We start from the raw sequence: 20,906 nt of genomic DNA on the forward strand, positions 1-20,906 counted from the left end.
CAGAAGAGGGGCATGGAATGGGACAGAAGTGGCAAAAGGGCAACATAAAGGATCTTTGTGGTGATAGGAATGTCTTGTGTGAGTGTTAACGTCCTGGTTGTAGTATCGTACTATAGTTTTGCAAAATGTTTCCACTGAAGGAAACGGTGAAGGGTACCTGGGATCTCTCTGTATTAATTTCTTGTAACTGCACACAAATTTCCAATTACCTTAAAATAAAGTTTTTACGAAGCCTATTATTCTGTATCTAACTTCTTAATCAGAGGTTAATGAACATAACTGAAGTATTTAAGAATCAAGGTTATTGTTTTAAATGGCAATCCGGAAAAAGACAATATTCACAGGAACTACTGGCCTCGGTCTCTTACTTTGGGTCTTTTAAGGCAGTCTCTTCTTTGTCTGGCTAATCGTGTTCCTGTTTCCCTTCTGCGCCTCCCCTGCCCCCCACCCTCCCAGCTGTTTCTCTTGCTGTGGGTTAGAAAATCATCCTTCATGCTTCATGTGGTATTTTCAAGCCAACAAGATTGCACCTGAGGGCCTTCCTTACAGCATAAGTGCCTGCCTTGTTACTGATGATTAGCCATCTCATGATAGCTTTCTTCTTACTTTTAGCCAAGGTATTAAACAGAGAAGTGAAATAGATGAAACGAAGATTTTGAATTAATATACCCAATTGGACAATAAGAATTAATTCCCAAATGTCACCCGTATATGTAAAGTTAAAGGAGAATGGCTGAGAAAAATGCTTCCCTTTTGAGCAAAGTAGGCAATATGGTAAAGACAGGTGTATTTATTTCACTTGAGAGCACGTTTCACGGGATATGTACAGAGTGTTTATACACCACAGACTTGAATACTGTACCTCTGTAAAGTATATAGTTATAAATATTGTATGCCACCTAAGCAATAAAATTCTTACATATAAACAGCAATCTACTATAGAGAACAAAGAATTCACAAAGAGATCCTTAGTGTCTAGTTTCTGCTCTGCTTTTAACAGAACTGGTAAGTCTTTTCATAATACACAGAATAGTGGCTAGTTATCTGCAGCATACCTTTAACTTTCATAACTTTGTGCACTTTTTCAGCAACTTGCCAAGTAGAATTTCCTGATAAAGGCCGAGCTGCTGCGTGATATGTATATTTTAGACAGTAGTTTATATGCAATAGGAACCACTGCTCACAGAACTGCAATCTGCACTAGGTACGTTTATAATGAATTATTTTGCTAATGGAGAGCAACTATTAAAGACCGTATACACTAATCACATAGATGTTAAAGCCACAGTTTCAGCCAGTTAATTCACATTCTGAAGCAGACTGCTCATAGTAACAGTGCTGTTTAAAATATACTACTGCTGAAATGATTAGAACCCCCCAAAAAGCACAACATAAAACTCATTTAAGAGAGTTATTTCTAACAGCAAACCCTGGCTGCTAATAGAGAGAGGATTACTTTTATAAATATAGTATTCTGATAACATTTGAGCATTTAGAAAAGTGCTTTTTTCCTAACAGATTTGCTTTATGCGGTTAAGTGCAATGCAGCTTGCTGTGCTTTTATGTTTTAGATATTCTTAACCAGGAACTCTATTTTCTGATATTCCCCCAATGCACATCTTTCAAGGTTAAATGAGGACAACAGAATTTACGTGGACACATACAACTCCGTGTATAAAAGGAACATGACTATAATGGGTAAAGGTGATTTTAACTTAAACTGACAAAACAACTACTGATCAAGGAGTTCTCTGATTGGGATTACTCAATGATATCAAAATACTACATTCTGTATAAATCTTCATAAAATTAAAGCAGAATCAGCTGCATATTGGCAGTGCAGGAGACAAAATCCACAGCTAATTTGAGGTGTGGCCTCTACAAACATAAAGCAGCATCACAGATGCGTCGTACAGCCGCGTGAGAGGAGAGAGAACACACACTGAGTAGATCCCAGTTCAGCCCCCCTCCCTTCCCCACCCCCCACCCCCCGGGGCGGCTGCTGCCCACTCACAGACTTCCAGAGCCCAAGAAGCAAGAGAAGCGAGGGAGGGCTGTGGGCAGCGGACACTTCATGTACCTTTAACTCTCATACTTTTCACTGAACTTGGTGGCACATGCCTTCCCCAGTTTTGGCCAGCGTGCTTTTTTGAAAGGGCTGGAATGTCTGTCCACACAACCAACCGTGACCATACAATATGCCACTTCCTGCTGCAAGAAGCTCCTTCCCCAGAAAAGCACACGGAAGTGCTGGAGTGGAAAGTAACAAGGGTGTGCGTGGTGTGAATGTCAAAAGGGGTGGGTGTGGGGCAACGGCAAATTCTGGTTCTGTAGTGAGATCATTCTCCTTTTAGAAAGAAAAGCAATGAAATGTCCAAATTTCACTTTCAGCCATCCTTTTGATAATGAAATATTGAAAAAAGAACTATGTTAGAACTTTAGGTAAAAATTTGGTCTGACTTAGAATTTAAATTATGTGTTTCACAAATATGTAAGTGTATATATATTTGTGTATGTGTGTATACACATTTTTTTTTCTTCTAGCAATGTCTTTCTAAATTCTGCTTCAGTATAACTCTGACAGCTCTTTGGCAAATACTTATAAACGCTAACTGTTAACAAACACAAAAGGGGCTGGTGGCAACGTCAGCTGGACGTTGTCTGGGCTTTTTGAGATTCTTTAAAGGAGACTGGCAAAGAATTTCTGAATAAGGACTATTTTCTAAAGTAGTTTTGAGCACTTTTTATGGCTTCTACTCTCTCTTATTTATCCAAACAGAAAAACACCAAAATTCCAGTTAATAATGAGAAAGATTTTTTCCTTATTTCCAATATACACATATTCCAACTTTGTACACACATTAAATAGTGGTATTTCATGACAACATCAGTGCACTTAACAATTACTTATTGCACATAATGAATAACAAATGCCCAATTCTTTTGGCTCTACCCTGCCAAAACTAAAAAAACAACTGCTTTCTACTGTATAGCATTATCTTTCTGTAAAGTCCAGCGTGGGTGATGCCTTAGAGGCCAAGGCTGTGCAAGGGTCTGCTGGAGGGGTGGTGCCAGGTGGGAGCACAGGGACAGGAGGTGGAGGTGGTCTTCTTGCTGGGAACACACAGAAAGAGACACTGGTACCTTTATTCCACTCATCACCAAAGGTCGCCTTGGAGCCAGAAGATGAACTCAGCTGATTACCCAGTAAGTATGGACAAGTGGACCTTGACTTCCCTATCACACCAAAGTCCTCTTCTTCATCAAAGGTTACCCATCCTTTTGGGTTGCTGCTTTTTAGCGTAGGCAGGCCCTGAGGATCGAAACTGTCCTCAAAGTCATCCAGCGAAGGTGAAGGCCTGCTACTGTTCTGTCCGAGAGGCTTCAGAGAAGGGAAAGGACTCTGAGCAACAGGCTCTTCTTTGGAGAACCACGAGGTGGCCTCTGATTCTTGAGACCCAGCTCTAAAGGGGTTTCTGGGAGCTGCAGTCCTGTCAGTGAAAGGGTTTGTGCTGCTTGAGCTCGTAATGGATGGGTTTGGAGAACATCGCATGTTTTCCTGGGATTTACTCCGGGCTGGGATTGGAGGCATTGTTGGCATGCAGCTTACAGAACTCAAAGTATTCATGTTACTTGGGGTTGCAGAAGGCAACGGAATCAACCCCTTTGGGTTTGGGGTTTCAACAGATGGCTGAGCCTTTGATACAGCAAGCAGGTTCAATGACAGGTCTTCAAATGCGTCACTCTTTAATGGCGAGTCCAGTCTGACGGCGGAGACTCCATTTATTTTTACCTGGAAAAGAGAGAGCACTAAATAATCAAACAAAAAGCAATATATTTACTTTGAACACCCCCTATGCTTCCTGTCTCAATTATTCTTCATTTTTTTTGGGGGGGGGGCAAGTATACAAATTTAGAAAATAAAAGCAGCTTTGTGTGGTCTGTTACTTCGGTGGTTTAAGATAAAACAGCTAAAATATTATTTTTTAAAAACTCCCTACTAAATAAGTCCTTTTATTAAATAGAGCTTATTTCATCCATGCAAGTATTGATATGGGAAAATGGAGGACTGTACAGAATTAGCAGATGAGTTTTGTTCATGTCCAGTTCTATCAGATGTTCTCAAGAACTTAAGAAATCCATCTTCAGAACTTATGCAAAATCCCTGTAAATAAACTTCCAACACCCATCTATGATGATGATGTGGTTTCATTGTTCTTTTTTTAAAATATATTTTCATAGAGATTTAACTATGGAAATTCAACTTTATGGATGAAAATTAGTTTTATTAGTATATTTGTATTCCTAAGCTGAAAACAACGTATCTTTTCCTTTTCTACTTGGATAAATAAATTTTCAAAGCATACTTTGCTTTCTAATGTAAATTCTCCTTCACAGGATAAACTCTGTGAATAACGTGACAATATTCCTTAATTGACCTTCCTTCACTTTGTAAAAATGTTCCATAACAGATATGTTTATTAACAACCAAATGCAATGATGGTTTAAAACAGGGCGGTTGGGGGGAGTCCCGTTTTCTATTTGGTATATTAATTCTTAAACCAAAATGAAGCCGTGCCTAGAGGGTGCACAGTCCTCTCTACGTGACAGAGTTGGCTGTAGCGGGGGCGGGGGGGGGGGGGGGTCGGAATTACTTCACAGTCATGAGAAATCCGCCCTGTGTGCCTACTTCACGAAGAAGCCGGCTAGAGTGGAGCACAGCTGTGGGACTGGGAGGCTGGCCGTAAAATGAATTTAGATCATTGCTAAAGCAAACAAGTAAACATTCATGAAGTATGTTGCGAAAAGAGCAGCAGTCCCCATAAAATGTAATTGCATCTTATGAAACAGTAACTTGGCACTTAAGAATAGCAAAGGCTGTTCATCTGCAAAAGGAAAATGTGGATAACTTCCTAAGTGAATTACTCTCTAGGATCAGTTTTCTTCAACTGATCTAGAACATACTTTATAATAGAGTAAACAAGTACGCTTCTCTTAAAACTTAATGTGACAATTTGTACAAAATTAAAGAGTAAACGTCACAGATTCTAAACTGTATTCTAAGCGTACTACAGTACTTGAGAGACAAATTTATCAGAGACATTGTAAAATTACAATTAACTCTACGTTACCGATAACGTCTGGATTATTTATGGTTCATATAACAAAACAGTACTTGATTAGGCCTGGACCCCAATCCTCCCATAGTAGATAGCAGAGTCCAACATAGACCCTATAGATAAAAAGTTTATGCTTTGCACAGCTTAGAATAGGAGGCCCTTGCCAAATAAATGCTACAGATTTAAATATCTTTATTTTCATATATTAAAAATTTTTCTTTCAAAATAAGTTAAATGTAATTTGATAGGAACAGGATCATTTTGCCCAATCAGACTTGAAATCATAATGAGAGCCACACCATCATTCATTACATTGGAATTAATTTCTATATATCGAAGCAGAATCTGTGATGATGACATTAATGACGATGGTATTTTTACAGAGAAGGGTGTTGGAAAGGTGCTTAAACAATCCTACATAATGTTAACTTTCATCTTTGTAAATCATCGATTCTTCCTTACGAAAAAGAATGGTGCTACTAAAATCATTTTTTTAATTTCCCAAAAGAAATCTAAGACAAAAAACTGAATTTTGTATTTATGTATTCATGCCATTGTTAAAACCAAGAATCAATTTGGTTTTGCCAGACTTTCATATACCTAAAGCTTACCTTCCTAAAGTTACACTTTTTAGTCTTGTTAATTTTTGTAAAAAACGAAGCAAAAAAATGGGAAAGCATTAGCAAGAACTAAAATGGTTCCTACGAATTCAAAATACTAAGGAAAAAAGCAGATTTTATGGTATGATAAGGGAATTTATTAATGTGGACAGGTGGTTTTTAAAATGGGTGAAAATGTAGATGTATGAAGCAAAAGATTCATACATCTAATGTGCTAAGACAGATGAAAAGCACATGTAAGATTGAAAAATAATCCGATACCTGTTACCCTGACGGTTGCTCCTGCTTTGAGAAAGGGAACACAGACATCAAAGGAGAGAGTTAGGAGGACGATCTGTGACCAACCAGCAACCCTAACAATTCAGTCTTCAAAATACATTTAGTTCTATTTTATATACAAAATCCAAGAACAGTGATATCTGCAGGTCGTAGCATAAGATCAAAAGACAACTCTAATTTCTTATGTCATTTTGAATGAAAAATGTACTGTTGAATTAGTGTCCAAACTTTGAGGTTGATTACTAACTAGTTCAAAGAGGTTATTCCAAACATAATATTCCAAATAGATTTCTGAAGCTCTAAAGTATTTTAAGCAGCCTGCTACGGATGAAATGCTTGTGTCCCCCCCGCCCCTCAAATTCATATGCTGAAGCCCTAACCCCCAAAGTGATGGTCTTTGGAGGTGAGGCCTTTGGGAGGTAACCGGGGATAGATGAGGTCATGAGAGTGGGGCCCTCACACGGAGACACACCAGAGGGCTTGCTCTTCTCCTCATGCAAGCATGGAGGAAAGGCCCTGTGAGCACACAGCGAGAAGGCAGCTGTCTGCAAGCCAGGAGAAGAGCCCAGAACCCAACCACGCTGGCATCCTGGTATCGGACTTCCAGCCTCCAGAACTGTGAGAAAACAAATTTCCACTGTTTGAGCCACCCAGATTATGGCATTTTATTATGCCAGCCCAAGGACAAAGCCTTAAGACAGCCTAAGGGTTTATCATCATTAGAGAAAATGTACAAAATGGCATCATTTCGCAAAAAAGTGAAAAATGGTATTTATTTATTTGGCTGCGCCAGGTCTTAGTTGCAGCATGCGGGATCTTTGCTGCCACGGGTGGGATCTTTAGTTGTGGCTTGCAAACTCTTAGTTGTGGCATGTGGGATCTAGTTCCCTGACCAGGGATGGAACCCAGGTCCCCTGCATTGGGACCTCGGAGTCTCAGCCAACTGGACCACTAGGGAAGTCCTGGTATTTATTTTAACAAATGGTCAGAATCCAGGCTTGTTCTATATTACTCAAGTTTTCTGAAGGGAGATACTATCATTAATTCACTTCATAACATTAGCTGGAAGGTACAACAAAGTAAGAAACTGGATCCTCTTTCTGTTGTTTAAAAATGAAACCATCATTTTATAATACAGCAGTACTTTAAAAAATTACAGCATTCTCAAGAAACAGTTTGAGCAAATCTTTCCCAATATTTAAAGCTTACCTTATTTTAAAATACCAAAACTCACTTTACCAATTTAGAGAGACACCATTTCTAAAATATATTAAGTATTATTAGAGTTTCCTGCCTATGAAACATGAGACTCCTGAATTTAATACTTTCTTGATGACTCTGATGTATCAATCAGCTTTGGCACTGGACAGGAAATAGGAGTGGGTTTATACTAAGATCCACAGGGATGGTATGAAATTGATCCAGAATGCTAAGATTTTCTACTTGGTCTCTTCCCTCACTGTCAGCTATCTATCACATCAACAGCACAGCCAGGATGCTATAACTTTACTTCCCACTGGATTCCTGACTTCTGGTTTTTAGCTGGTAATCAGATGACTAAGATGTTGGAAGTCATATAAGTGAGGCATTTTTATATTTTGTAAAGGATACATAACATTTTATTATGTAATCATTTGAATTAAAATAATCTTTCCTATACAGATTTATAGAATCAAAGAACACTTAAATAGTAATAAAAAGTAAAGCCGGGCCATGTGTGTTTTTATGTTTTAAATACCTTGTAGATTTTTGGCAGAACTGATAAAGACTAAGTGGTTCAATTCTAAGACTATTTCATATTATTACGAAAATACCAAATGTCATATTTTACTATCTCATCCTTTTCGAGTTATAGCCACTACAGAAGATTTTAAAAATTTTAAATGTGTTATTTTTTGAATAGGCATTATTCTTATGGTTCAAAATTCAAAAGGTAAAATACTTCCCTTTCCTTCTGGCCCCTCAGCGTTGTAAGCTTCCAGGAGGAAACTAACCACTTCGTGATCCTTCACAAAGAGAGTCTACACAGGAACAAGACCCCTCACCCCTCACCCAAAAAAGAAAAGTGTGTCTGTGTATATAATGTGCAGAGGAATTTGATATCATGACTGAGGCTGAAAGAAGGTGTAAAACAAACATCGTTCATAGATTTGATGAACAGAATACAAGTCAAGAACACAATCTACTAAGCCACATAAACCACGGGCTTGTCTGTCACCAAATTACCACACCCATTCCAATGAAAATCAGCAAACAAGGGGAAATGGCCTAAGCAAGTGACACATGGCAATCACTGGAATATTCGTCCTCTAGTATTTCTGTGTCATTAGATGACTTTCTGTTGAAAATTGCACTTTCTTGACAGTGTGTTCTTTCTGAAGTTGTTCAGAGAACCATAACCTACTTTCAATACTGAAAACATTTATAGAGTTTTAGGAATTAGGGTTCACTTTAACTATGAAATTCATGATCATTTTCTGTCCCAAAACAGTAACATAAAGCCTTAAGATGGATACTCTGAAAGTTTCCTGCCCTCCAATTACATTAAAAAAAAAAATACAATAGTACACCTTACAAGAAAATGAGAAGAAAAATTCATGATGCACTAAGAAGTGGACTGGCAGAAAGAAAATAATGGACATTCATTGTTTAAAGGATTTCTACAATTATTATATCTCTTCAGCATCCTCACTTTTCTGAACTAAAAAGTACAGAATACTTTTTGGTGTTAATTAGCTTAAGAGAACAGTTTATCATTCTCAATTATATATCCTTCTTCGCTTTTTAAAAAATGTGACAATCTAATGAGTAAGTGCTAATTGTTAACAATAATATTGTTTAAAGATTCATATTTACTGTAATATCTGTTTTTCACTATGTAGAAGCACAAGAAACAACTTCTGCCAACTAGCTGGACATACTCAGATATCTGTAAAAATACACATGAACTATTATTTATAAACATGTTTTAGGGACACTGCCAAATGTTAACATTTCCGTATTTTATATCTTTCCAAATTTTAAAAGCAGACTTAAAAGTTCACACATTTCTTTGGCCTTGATGGCCATTTTCAAGTTAAAACTTTAGGATAAAATTAAATGTGAGGCTAGACAACAAAAATGCACCTAAAGACAAACCTTATTTTAATGATTTTACTGAAATGTATATAATAAAAACTAAATAAAACAGCATTCAACTAAAACAATTTAACCTGCATGAATACTCCTGTGTTACAACAACTCTGTACATACATACCAGAAGTCTCTCCAATGTGTGATCGCTCGGGCATAACAAGAGTCCCTGTGGTCCTATGATTTCCACCCACCAAGGCAATGGCACTGTTTTCTGTGTGATACTCATGAGATGACATTGACATTATTTTGCTGGTTCTTATGTTGGTGAGTAAGCCTGCTGCTGCACACCCAAAACATCTAAACTGGTCCAACAGTGTCTGAAACTGCTAGAGGTCCCGAGGAAAGCCAGTGCCGACCCCGCCACAGAAAAGAGCTAACTGTGCAGCATCAGGAGGAATAAGGGGATTATTGGAAATTAACTCTGCTCCCAATGGCCAGGGGTTGATCTGACTGCCTCTCTCTCCAGGAAGTAAAAGTCAAAATTAATTTATCAGCTGTGAACAATAAAAAAAATAAATTATTGGGTTGGCCAAAAAGTTCGTTCCATAACAGCTTACAGAAAAAACCTGAACGAACTTTTTGGCCAGCCCAATATTATTGTCCATCCTATTTCATTAACTATCTAAAGTAAATTATGCAAAAATAACCCCAAAAGTCACCAACACTTTAAACACTAACAAGATAAAACAGCCTGGGAGCTGCTTGGAAATTCCCTAAAGAGTCCCTAACCTAGGGTCACTCTCTAAAAACCCTTGATCCAGGCAACAGGTTAGACAAACAAACAAAAAACCCAGATCCTCAAACAGCCAAACCATGAGTTTGTTGTGTGAGTAGTCTGAGACATCAAATGACATTCACTTGTTGAAGTCATATCTTAACATGCGATTACAACCATAAGACAAAAACTTGAATTGAATCTCATATTTTTTTATTTCTTAAGCTAATGATTAAAATAAATATGTTCAAAGGCTATATACCAAAGGCATCAAATATACCTCAATAAAGAAAGAAAAACAGAAAAACAAAACGAAACAAAAAATAAAGAAAAACCCTGACAGAAGAATCCAGATGGTCCTTTGTCGGCCGGCGGGACTTACCTGTGGTTGCGTGGAAGGTTCAGAAGGCAAGCTGTGGGACGACCTGCTCCGAGGGGGTGGCTGTGGGGGGGCTTCCAGGCTGGGCTGAGGGGCAGACTGAGGCATGGGTGCGGCCACCGGGACAAGAGGCTCCTGCATCTTTTGAACCGGTGGGGGCAGAGAAGGCTGCACAGGAAGGGCAGCCTGAGGCTTCAGTGGTTCAGGAAGAAGAGCTGGCCCTAAAAAAAGTCATTTCCAGATGTTAGCTGTTTTCTAGAAAACCACATTTTATCCTTCCTTTAGTGAAATGGTAGGAGGTTCCAGTCCCTGTCCTGCCCACAAGCAGCCTCATTTCTTGTGGCATAAAGAAAGACAGAAGGCTATCCCAATTTGAGTAAGTTGTATAAAGAGAGAGACTGCAGAAAGGAAAAGGAAAAGAAAAAGTGAAAGGGAAGAATATAGAACAGCACTGCTGTTTCTAATACAGGGTCTACCTTTCAGTACTTCTGATGGTTTGCTTTGGCTTTCAGGAGTCAGTCTCCCAGCAGACACCCGAGCATGGCTCTGGGGGGCGCTGATCACTCCAGCACGGGGTGGAATAATCTAAAAAGGGGAAACGTAACCGAGACATTCACTTATTTTCAACAGATAAGATTTGGTGAAAATATTTCCTTCTGCATCTCGTTTTACTTCCTCAGCCTCTTGTCATTTTAATGGCTCTCTATTTATAGCCACATCGTTGTAAGTTTTAAAAATCTTCCTTTTTATTTGTCACTGTTTACTCTGGCCAGGCACTGTGTTAATTAAGCACTGGGTAGGCATTTCTGTTTCATCGTCCAAATGGCCCTCAGAGGTAGGTATTCTTTCATCATCTCTATTTTAAATGAAGATGAAGACACGTCTACAACTTTCCCAGAGCCACAGAGCTAGAAAGTAGAGTCAGGAGCCAAACTCAGGTCTGACCGGCTGCAGGGCCCAAGCTCTTCACTCTGCGCAATGCTGCCTTCACGGGCGACGGGGATGGTACTACAGGTCATGAGGACGTGGTGAGGGACATACACTGTGTAACTAAGAGGCTTATGGAAAACCACACTGAGGTCTTTTTTTTAAAAACACAGAGGTAAAAACTCTTGAGTGGCTAACTCAACAGGCTAAAATAAATACACTGGAAGACACACTGGTGAAAAATGTCTCTCCTATTTTCACACGTTTGCTAAAGGCTTTAAGCCCCCAATACTTATTTTAAGCAAAAGTTATGGAGGTAATCTCACAAAATCCTGACTTTCCTTCCTTATTCTCACAGTACTAAATAAAGAAAGTACTTTGTGGGAAGTGGTGGAGTCAATGCACAGCAATTCCCCCTTTTTTTGAAACAAAGGAGGGTGGGTAATGGCCATCTTTAGGTATATTCCACAGACGTTTTACTCTGGAGTAAAATGTTATATACAGAAAATGGCCTTTAGGTTGGATGTTAAATAGAAAGCTACAAGAGAAAAAACAAAGTATTTCTATCTTAGAAATCTTATGAGAATTTCTTAGGAATTAGAAGTAGTTTCATTAGCAGAAGTTTCTTAATTTCCGGTTCCGGTCACAGTTCCCAGTTCCTACTGTTCAGCTGGAGGCCTCCCAAAGGTTCAGGCTCCACTAGGCTGACACTGGTTTCTGTTCTCTTTCTTTTTTTCCCCCCTTTAAATTACTTGTTCTATCCCAGAGAAAATTTTCACTTGGGTGAATAAAAGGATATATTCTGTGTATAAGAGAACACTAATAAACACAAATAAAACCATAGATTCATAACGTAGGGAGAGCCCTGCAATACCATCTGCTCGCCTGCTTTTAATAATACCTTTAGAACCAGTTGTAGTTGACCAACTATTATAAATGGGCTTTCTGAAATTTAATTTTAGAATCCTTCTGATTGAAGAATGACTTTACCTCATTAATTATTCAGACACTATCATAAAAAGTTGCCCCAATACATCACTTCCCCATATACTCAGAGATTCTAAGGTACTTATTTAGTGACTGTAATTACTTAACTAGATCACTTTTATTCAAATAATGAAGTATGTTTAGTTACTTTTGAAGAGGATGTTAGAAGACTCTTAGTGTTAAAAGGTACGTTGGAGAGTGTCGAGTGCAATTCCCCCATTACAGAGTTATGGAAACTGGGACCTTGATGTGCCCCATAATTTCTTCAAGATAACATCTGATTAGCAGCAAGTTGGGACCTAGAACCTAGACTCCCGGCTCCGAGGTGAGGTGCTGCCTACCGGTCTGGCTGCACTGTATCCAGCAGGTCCTGGGCCTATGAGTCCTGTCTGAGGTGAAGGCTGGTTGCGTCCTGGAACAAAGACATCGCACCATGTATTTCAGGTTTTTTTTTAAAAGAAAGAAACAAGAAACTGTGTACTTATATCCCAAGTGTCTATTCATGGTCCAGTTTTATAAGCTGAACTGAAGTGTTTTTACCTATATTATCTTTCCGCGTCGTTCCAGGGCTTTTGGGTGCTTTGAAGCAGGAAGGAAAAAAAAATTAGTCATAGGTAAACAATCAAGCCATATTGCACAACATTCGCTGGCTGTTCTATTTCGTTACCAGCAGAAATGGGGGCATGAGATGGGAACAAAAGAACTTTGCTTTGGATAATGATAAAGGGTATTATCAGCTCTGAAGGAAATATCCCCCAAAAGAGAAAAATTAGAATACTTAGAGTGACACTTATGGGAGACAGGTTAGCACTTGGTCTGATGCCTCATTCAGAAGGTCACTTTTAAGGTGACTTTCCCAACAGAGTCCTTTCCTATAAACGTTGAAAACACATGGTCAGCTTATGGGGATGGTCACAAGATGTGGCCCATCACTTCCCAGAGCTTGGCGGGCAAACTGCGCCAGAGCAAACAGAAATACACTTGCCGAGTCACAAAGAGACACCTACTGACAACGTTTAAATGGGCTTCACATTGTAGATGTCATTATGGATAAAGGAATCTCATGATGAGATCTTGTGGATTTCTATAGCAAAATCCTATGATGAAGGTAGAAGATAGGCGCATCTTATTACTAAGTAACTGACTTACGCAAGACAATGTTAAACTATGGTTCAAACTCATTAGAAAGGTAGTAAAACGATGAAATGAAATGAACTACTTTTGGGGCCAAAAGGAGTAGGGGAGACTATTGAAGGCAGCATCTCAGATTTCTTCTTTTTGAAAGAAAATTCAAGTGTAATTGTTTTATGTAATCCATCAGCCTTTTAGCAACTATAATCTTAAAGAATGGCTTCTAGCTTTAATAGCCTTTTAAGCAAATTTAGTTCAGCATCATTATATATAAAAATATTTCTGTTACCTGAAATGATCCAAAAATACTATATTCTTGGACGTGAATTAATAAGGTTTAATTATAATTATTAATTTTTAAAACTCCAGAGTTAGTATACTACATTTTTAAACATTTGACTTATTCTGAAAAGAACTTTGAAGGCATTCTTCCTAAAATAACATTGTACAATAACTTCACATCGTAAGGATATATGAAATATGTACAAAACACAGTGCAAAACAACATTAGAATTGCGGGGAAATTAAATGGACAGCTGCCAGAAACTATACACAACACAGAATGGAAAGAGAAAAAATACTAAGTTACAAAGTAAACATAAGGATGGGAGGGGGAGTTTACAGTTGGACCAAGAGAAGATTTGGTATGCCTTTAAACACTGGAGGGGCTGACATTTAGAAATAAAACGAGAGATCCATTTCTATGATACAAAAGTCTTGTTACCTTCCATCTCTCGCCTAGCTACCCCAGGACTGGGAGGGCCTCCAATACCTTTTCAGAGAAAGAACAGAGCTGTATATTGTTCAGGGCCCGTAGCACAGAATGAAAGGCAGGTACACAAAGCAATTTTTGAGTTAGATTTACTTTCGCAAAAAAAGTTCTTTCACTGCTTTAAATTTCTTCAAAGATATCAACACAAACCAAAGTGACTCTAGATGTCTGGCCCAGACCTGAGTCTGGCCCTTTCCTCAGTTAGAGAAGATAGGGGAGGACAGTTTGCCTTTTATATCTGACATTACTGGCAGTTGCAAATTTAAAAATATGTGTAATGAAGCCTTTGCTTTATGATAATCTCATTCTTCATATTCAGAGTTAAATCAGTAATAAAAGCTCCAACAGTTGCTGGTCAAAAAGGAAAAAAAATCTTAAAGCTCCAATTTTATTTTTAATCTCTCTGAGACTCTTAGAAGTTAGTTTTCAATGCATTATTTTAAAAAAGAAACCTCTAAAAGTACTATAATTACTTTCTCTCAGCTTATTGCCTTCAAGCAGTTATTGGTTTACAGGGTTAAAAAAATACATTGTGAACATTGCCTATAAAAAAATCGTGAAGGGAAGCAATTTGAAAAAATTAAATCAGATTTCTAAGTAAGCCACTGAGTTGCTAATATGTATAACTTTTCACAAATTTATTTAAAAATTTATTTTCCTACAGATTGTTTTCCTAATTAAAGGATATAATAAATAGAAGTCTATTGTGAAACTATAAATAAAAGCACAAGTATGAAATGGGAAAAATTAATGTTTTCTGTAAGTCAATGGAAAAGTTATCCTCCAGCAGTATCTTGCAGAAGCCACAGTGCTGAAATAACTTTGCTACCCTTATTATACAAAGTCGTTAAAATCTACACACAGCAAAGTCAATCTATGACAACACGAGTCAGTCCCCAATGTCCTTAGGCAGCTAGACTAGAAAGAGACTGACTGCATGTGTATAGTGAGACTTAATGATATTAAAACTGGATTTGTAAAAGCTCTTCTGTGGGACTGAGATATCCTGCCTCAGCCTTTCCTGAGAATTAGATTAAATAAACTTGTCAAACGTATACCTCCAACTAAGCTTTGTGAGAGTTTTCATGTAAACCAAGTAAGCTACACTTTGCACAAAAAGTGACCCAAGTGTTAATAAGAATTTCTTTACTGAGCTATATAAAAGAAAATTGTTCTTACATTTTAAAAATGAGGCATGAATGTTATGACAAATTGTGATAAAGCCATGCAAAGTGAAAGCTGTATTTCAGATAATTATTTTAACTTTAAATTGCATTCCTAGGACATTTTGCTAATCCACAGGCCACGAACAAGGGAATGTACTAGAGCACTAATACAATCTAATATAATCAAATACTTGGGAAACGTTCCATATTCATTGTGCCTGAATCACTTTTCAAAATAGTATGATTTTGGGGAATTAAATCTTTGTAACCAAATTGACTGTATTTATTAAGAAAAAGTATATTAGGCCTTGATGAGTAATTCAACTCCATCTGGGAAATGGCAGCTCCTGTTAATTCTATTCACTCATAAAACCAAGTTCTAATCTTCTACTTAACAGGAGTATAATGGAATTTTGGAGCTATTTTTAACTTGACATAAAAATGTCATTCATTTTGACTTTTACCAAACAAACCTAAAATGTCTCCCAGTTATAGGAATCAAACTCCAAAAAGATTAATGAACCAGGATCCATACGTTATAAGGAATATAAGTGGTTACCTCCAAGTTCTTTTCTAGCAGGTGCAGGACTCCTAGCCCCTTATAGTTCAGGAGGGGATGTGCAGCAGAAAGGAAATGACAGTAAATGAACAATCGAAATGTCATTTACTATAGTATTCATGACGTCAAATATCATGTAGAAACTACATATTCATATCTTGGTGCTATAAAAAAGCTATTATGTAATGTAAATGCTCCTAACAGAAACATTATACTTATTTTAAAAGAACATTTAAACAAATACATAAAACTTTATGTAAACAAGTATATATATGTTCTTCAGTTTCTCATCATGCATTTTACAGAAATTAGCACAACCACATCACATTAGCTAAAACAAAACAAATGCTTCTTGCACACTTGTAAGAAGTCAGATCTGAAAACGTTACGGGAATCTAATTGGGAAACAGTCTTTCTCCCTGTTCTGTCACACCTACCACGTTTTTTAGAGAAAAGCTGAGGAAGTAGCACCAGTGATGGGAAACGATAAAATGTAGATGACAGAGGCTTGAAAACACGCAAAACGTTTTTAAATAGAGTGGAGGGGGATTTTAAATCTCACAAAAGAGGAAATAAAATGGTTTGTTACCTGAAGGCGGAGGTGGTCTTTGTGGGGGAGCTGGACGCGCAGGAGGCGCAACCGGGCGGGGAGGGGGAGGCCGCTTGGGTTCCAGGGGCTGGGAAGACTCTTTCTGCTGCAGCTGTGTTGCTGGCAGAGTGTCAACAGGAGAACCTACCAGAAAAGTACGTCAGGTAAAAGGATCAGGTTCCAAGTGGGTATGAGCACCAAGGTACTTCCTAACTGCATATGATAAATTATTTTGCTAATTTTCTAAATTTGTACTACAGTGTAATGACACACATTTTTGGTATCACTCACATAAGCACTTCTGCTATTACATTACCCTCTGGCACCATGGGAGCAGTAAGGCTAGCTCTCTGTGGACTTACTACCCAGGCCGCAGGTGCTGAAGGGGACTGATCGAGCCGCCCTATTAAGACAGCATGAGGTATTGTGTGAGTTAAGTCATTTGCAGTCTGCTGGCCAGTAGAGAGAAGAAAGAGAAAAAGGGTGTCTCTTCTCTCTGTACCTTGCCTTATATTGCATTTACTGAATGAAGCCAGTCCTCTAAGAGTAACATGGGGGAGCTAGAGAAGTGTACGAAATGGAAGGTATTTTCGGAAGACACTGATTAGCATGGAACAGTGACTGAATCACGTAATGTAACAACTTTCAGAGACAAATCTTTGGACTTTGGAGGAGTCATGACTATCAAGTTGAATTCAAAAAATTTGTTTTGTCTCTTTTTGCTTCATATTATCATTTAGGTAATGTACAGGTAGACAGTTAAGCCCAAACAGTTATGGGCTCTGACCATAATGATAGAAAATCATCAATGATAAGACATGGACAAGGCTGGCCACCGAGGAAAAGGACTAAGAAAAAAAAATCTCATCCAGTGACAGTGATGAGTTTCCTTTCCATTTAGGGCTCCTATATGCACAGAAAACATGGTACACTTTAGCCTATGGATATGAAAGTTAAACAAAAAGGGCTCTCCGAAAGAGATGCAAAGGCATCAGAGGTTTAACCACCTAAAATCAAATGTATCAGCCAGGGAAAGTCATACATAACTTTAAGTAAAATACACACTTTGTGAAGTTGGGTGCCCAGGCATTCTTGATGGAGCTCGACTTGGTCTCACGGGAAGGGAAGGCACCGGCCCCTCCGATATGGTAGGTGACTGGCAGGGACTGGTCCGGGGTGAAGAACTTGGGGAAGTGCCAAGGCCAGAACTAGAGGATGGCTGGAGATGCTGAGGAAGGATTTCCTCCACCTCAGCACTATAGTCATCAACGTCGCCTGAGAAAATGCAAGGTCGCCAAGTTACCGCCATGTTAACTTTCTCAGAGATTTGTTCCCAATCTAGGCTTTAAGGAGTTAAATACATAAAAGAAACACACTGACATCATGTACAGGTGAAGCATGTGGGCATATATAACAATTTTTTACATATAAAACTAGAATTAGTGTAAACGCTCTTATAGAAAATGTAACTGAAGACAGTCTCTTGTCTCAGAGCAACAGCAGGCCAGTGGTGACTAACACCTGGCGCTGGGCTGACTCCGCAGCTGCAGTATTCCACTGAGCAGCTGTCTCAGTGCTGGCTGACTCGGAAGCTTGCTGCTCTCCCTGCGAACTTTCCCTTCTCGCCCATGGCACCGCCCACTCCTCCGTGCCTGCAGCTCGGGGCCTGCCCTTGCAGAAGACAGGCTCTCACGCAGCCACACACCCTTCCCCAGAAGGCGCCTCATGACTCCGTCCCCTGTACTCCCCCAACCTGACATATGCACACCGGGGGGAGCTGGTTCTCCCCTGAGGTCTCCTCACCTCCTCTTTCCTTGGAGTTGGAAAGTCGGGTCACGGTGCCCTCCTTGCAACCCAACCCCAATTCCAGAACGTCAATCTTCCAACCCTGAACAAAGAGGCCTACTTCTCTGAGGCTGTGTCAGGAATTTATGTAACACCCTCCATCCCGACTCGCTGCCATCACCTCAGCCTCCACCCTTCCGGTCCCGTGAACCCATTCACAGAGGACGGTGGAGAGAGCAAGATGCTAAGTTGGGTCCCACCACCTTTCCGGGTGACATCGAAGTCCATGTGGACAACGCATCAACACCCTGATGTCTTTTCCCTGCTGACACTCTCCTCCGTTGCAAACACATAGGCCCCTTGGAACTGCAGGACCTCGGAAACAAGGAACTCAGAACACTTCACTCTGACCACCACCTCCCAGCCTTTCAGTCCCACACTCGGTTACTCTTTCCTCTTTTGACCTCACTGGGAACCTGGCCTTCGACCTTGCGTCTCTGAGTCTGTCTTCACATCCTCTGATTCCTCGCTTCGTCCGTTTCCCTCCTGCACTATTCTTCCATCATACCTGCATCAATTCCGCTGTCTAATCTCTCCATAACTGCACCTGGGCTGCTGGGCACTGCAGCCAGAGACAACCACGTGGTCCCGATGACTGCAGCCACGTCAGCTCGGTGGTTTTCAGCCTCATCTGGACTCCCACGGCTGCCTGGCAATTCCACGCTTTCCTGGCTGGCTCTCCCTCTGACCCCTTCTCAGGAGCTTTACTTTGAACATTCTCAATTCTCCTGAAACCCTGGGTTGTCCCACTCCTTAAACTTTGCAGAGAAAAGGGAAAGTTTTAAGATGGGAACCCCTCTCTTCAACACACTGGCCCCTAGCTGGAGCCTAATCATGAGGTTGGCACTCACGTGTTTGTGGATGGAAAGAGTGGGGTTCTGCCCACCCCCATTTTCCCGGGCACCGTGCTCTTCTGCTCACTCTGCCCTGCCCCTCCCCAACGGCATCAGCCCTTTCCATCATCGCTAAGCATTCTCAAGTGTCTCCATTTCAAAATAACACTTCCTGGAGCAACTGCCTTCCTCTCTCTTTCCCCCGCCTCAGCCAAACTTCTGTAAAGAGCTCTCTACAGACACTCTCTGCACTTCTTCGCCTTCCATCCACACCCCGATTTACCACCATCTGGCTTCTTCACTCCACTGAAATCCTTCTCCTGAATGTCACCAACAGCTTCCTCCCCTGGTACTAAACCCAAAGGGCAAGCTGCGGTGCTCACTTCTCCTTCTTGCCACAGACCGCTCTCCCTTGTTGTCTTTTCTTTCCTTGATTTTTAAGCCGTTATATTCTCCTGGCTCTTTGACATTTCTGGTTCTTTCTTCTCATCTTCCTTTTACAGGCAGGCTTCTTCTGCCTCTCCTTGAAGTCTGCGTTTCTGTTCTATCCCAGGACCAGTCCTCTCCAGTCTCTGTCTCATCCTCCTGGCCAAGCTAATAAAAACGCATGTCCTTAACCATCATCAGAGCTGCCTGCTGGGCCCAGAGCTCCCTGCTGAGCACCAGGCCCACATACCCACAGCCTACATCTGGGCCTGATGGGCCCCACAGACACCTCAAATTCGACATGTTCAAAACCAAATTCACCTTCCATCCTCACCCACTCCTCGTCCTGCAGTCTTTTTCCTTCACTTACTCCTACACAAGCATATTTGCATCATCTACTTAGGTCCTTTTCTCCCCCTTAGGTCTCTGCACATCCCTTCTTCCTGGTTCATGTCTATCCTCTTTAATCTAATTCTCACCCAGTCTTCAGATTCTCAATTTCAATTTCTCTGGGAAAACTCTCCCAACTTCCCAACTGTAGGTCAGACAGCTGTCCCAAGAACTACTGCAGCATCGTTCACCAGTGCACTGATGTCACGTGATTATAACTGCCTGCTTACTTGTCTGTAACACCCACTCAGCTGTGAGTCTGGGGAGAGCAAGAATGACATCTGTCAAATTTCTAGCACCTAGTATGTACGTGGCACATGAAAGGTACTACATAAACGTGTGGACCAAGTAAACAAATGAATAGAGAAATGTGAAAACGAGATGATCTTCTACGGTATTCAACTCTTAAATGCATTATCTAGATGTACAGGGTATCACCACATGATTACTGTCACTTTACAAACTAAGGTATGCATTTTAACAGAAAATATAAAAAAAAATAATAAAATATAGCAGATACAGCATTAAAAAGCAAATGCATTTCTTAATCACATTTAAGGAAATTACTATATTGAGATAATCCCTCCCAAACTCCACACTTGAAATGATTACATTTATATGGCTGGGTTCAGTTTCAAATGCATGTGTTCCTAGCCACTTTGAGAATTACTTTGAAATATATCCGCTTTTGAACAAGACTTGTGGTTGTCAAGGGGGAGAAGGGGTGAGGGAAAGACGGATTGGGAGTTTAGGACTAGCAGATGCAAACTATTATATGTAGAAGGGATAAACAACAAGGTCCTACTGTAAAGCACAGGGAACTATATTCAATATTGTGATAAACCCTAATGGAAAAGAATATGAAAAAGAATGTACATATATGTATAACTGAGTCACTTTGCTGTATGGTTGAAATTAACACAACATTGTAAGTCAACTACACTTCAATAAATTTTTAAAAAAAGAAATATATCTTCTTCTGTAGTAATTATCGTTAACTCATTTCTGCACACTGAGCTTCTGTTTTTCTATC

General features: G+C 39.7%; 1 protein-coding gene across 7 annotated transcripts in view; it reads right to left on the bottom strand.

Moving 5' to 3' along the window:
* Positions 1-780: 780 nt before the first annotated feature.
* The window catches only part of SYNJ1 (synaptojanin 1), an 83,618-nt gene continuing 63,492 nt past the window's right edge, over positions 781-20,906 (bottom strand). For 5 of the 7 annotated variants that reach the window (XM_057696944.1, XM_057696948.1, XM_057696947.1 and 2 more), the window contains 8 exons: positions 17,445-17,654; positions 16,380-16,523; positions 14,018-14,065; positions 12,703-12,741; positions 12,504-12,574; positions 10,725-10,833; positions 10,252-10,469; positions 781-3,793 (listed from right to left, as the gene is read on the bottom strand). In XM_057696944.1, coding sequence (XP_057552927.1) covers positions 2,996-3,793; positions 10,252-10,469; positions 10,725-10,833; positions 12,504-12,574; positions 12,703-12,741; positions 14,018-14,065; positions 16,380-16,523; positions 17,445-17,654 — 1,637 coding nt within the window. In that variant the 3' untranslated portion in view covers positions 781-2,995. The remainder of the gene's footprint in view (positions 3,794-10,251; positions 10,470-10,724; positions 10,834-12,503; positions 12,575-12,702; positions 12,742-14,017; positions 14,066-16,379; positions 16,524-17,444; positions 17,655-20,906) is intronic. The other 2 variants (XM_057696946.1, XM_057696950.1) reach the window with 2 other exon arrangements.

This window comes from Hippopotamus amphibius, chromosome 10, assembly GCF_030028045.1.
Source record: "Hippopotamus amphibius kiboko isolate mHipAmp2 chromosome 10, mHipAmp2.hap2, whole genome shotgun sequence".
In the NCBI taxonomy this organism is placed as follows: Eukaryota; Metazoa; Chordata; class Mammalia; order Artiodactyla; family Hippopotamidae; genus Hippopotamus; species Hippopotamus amphibius.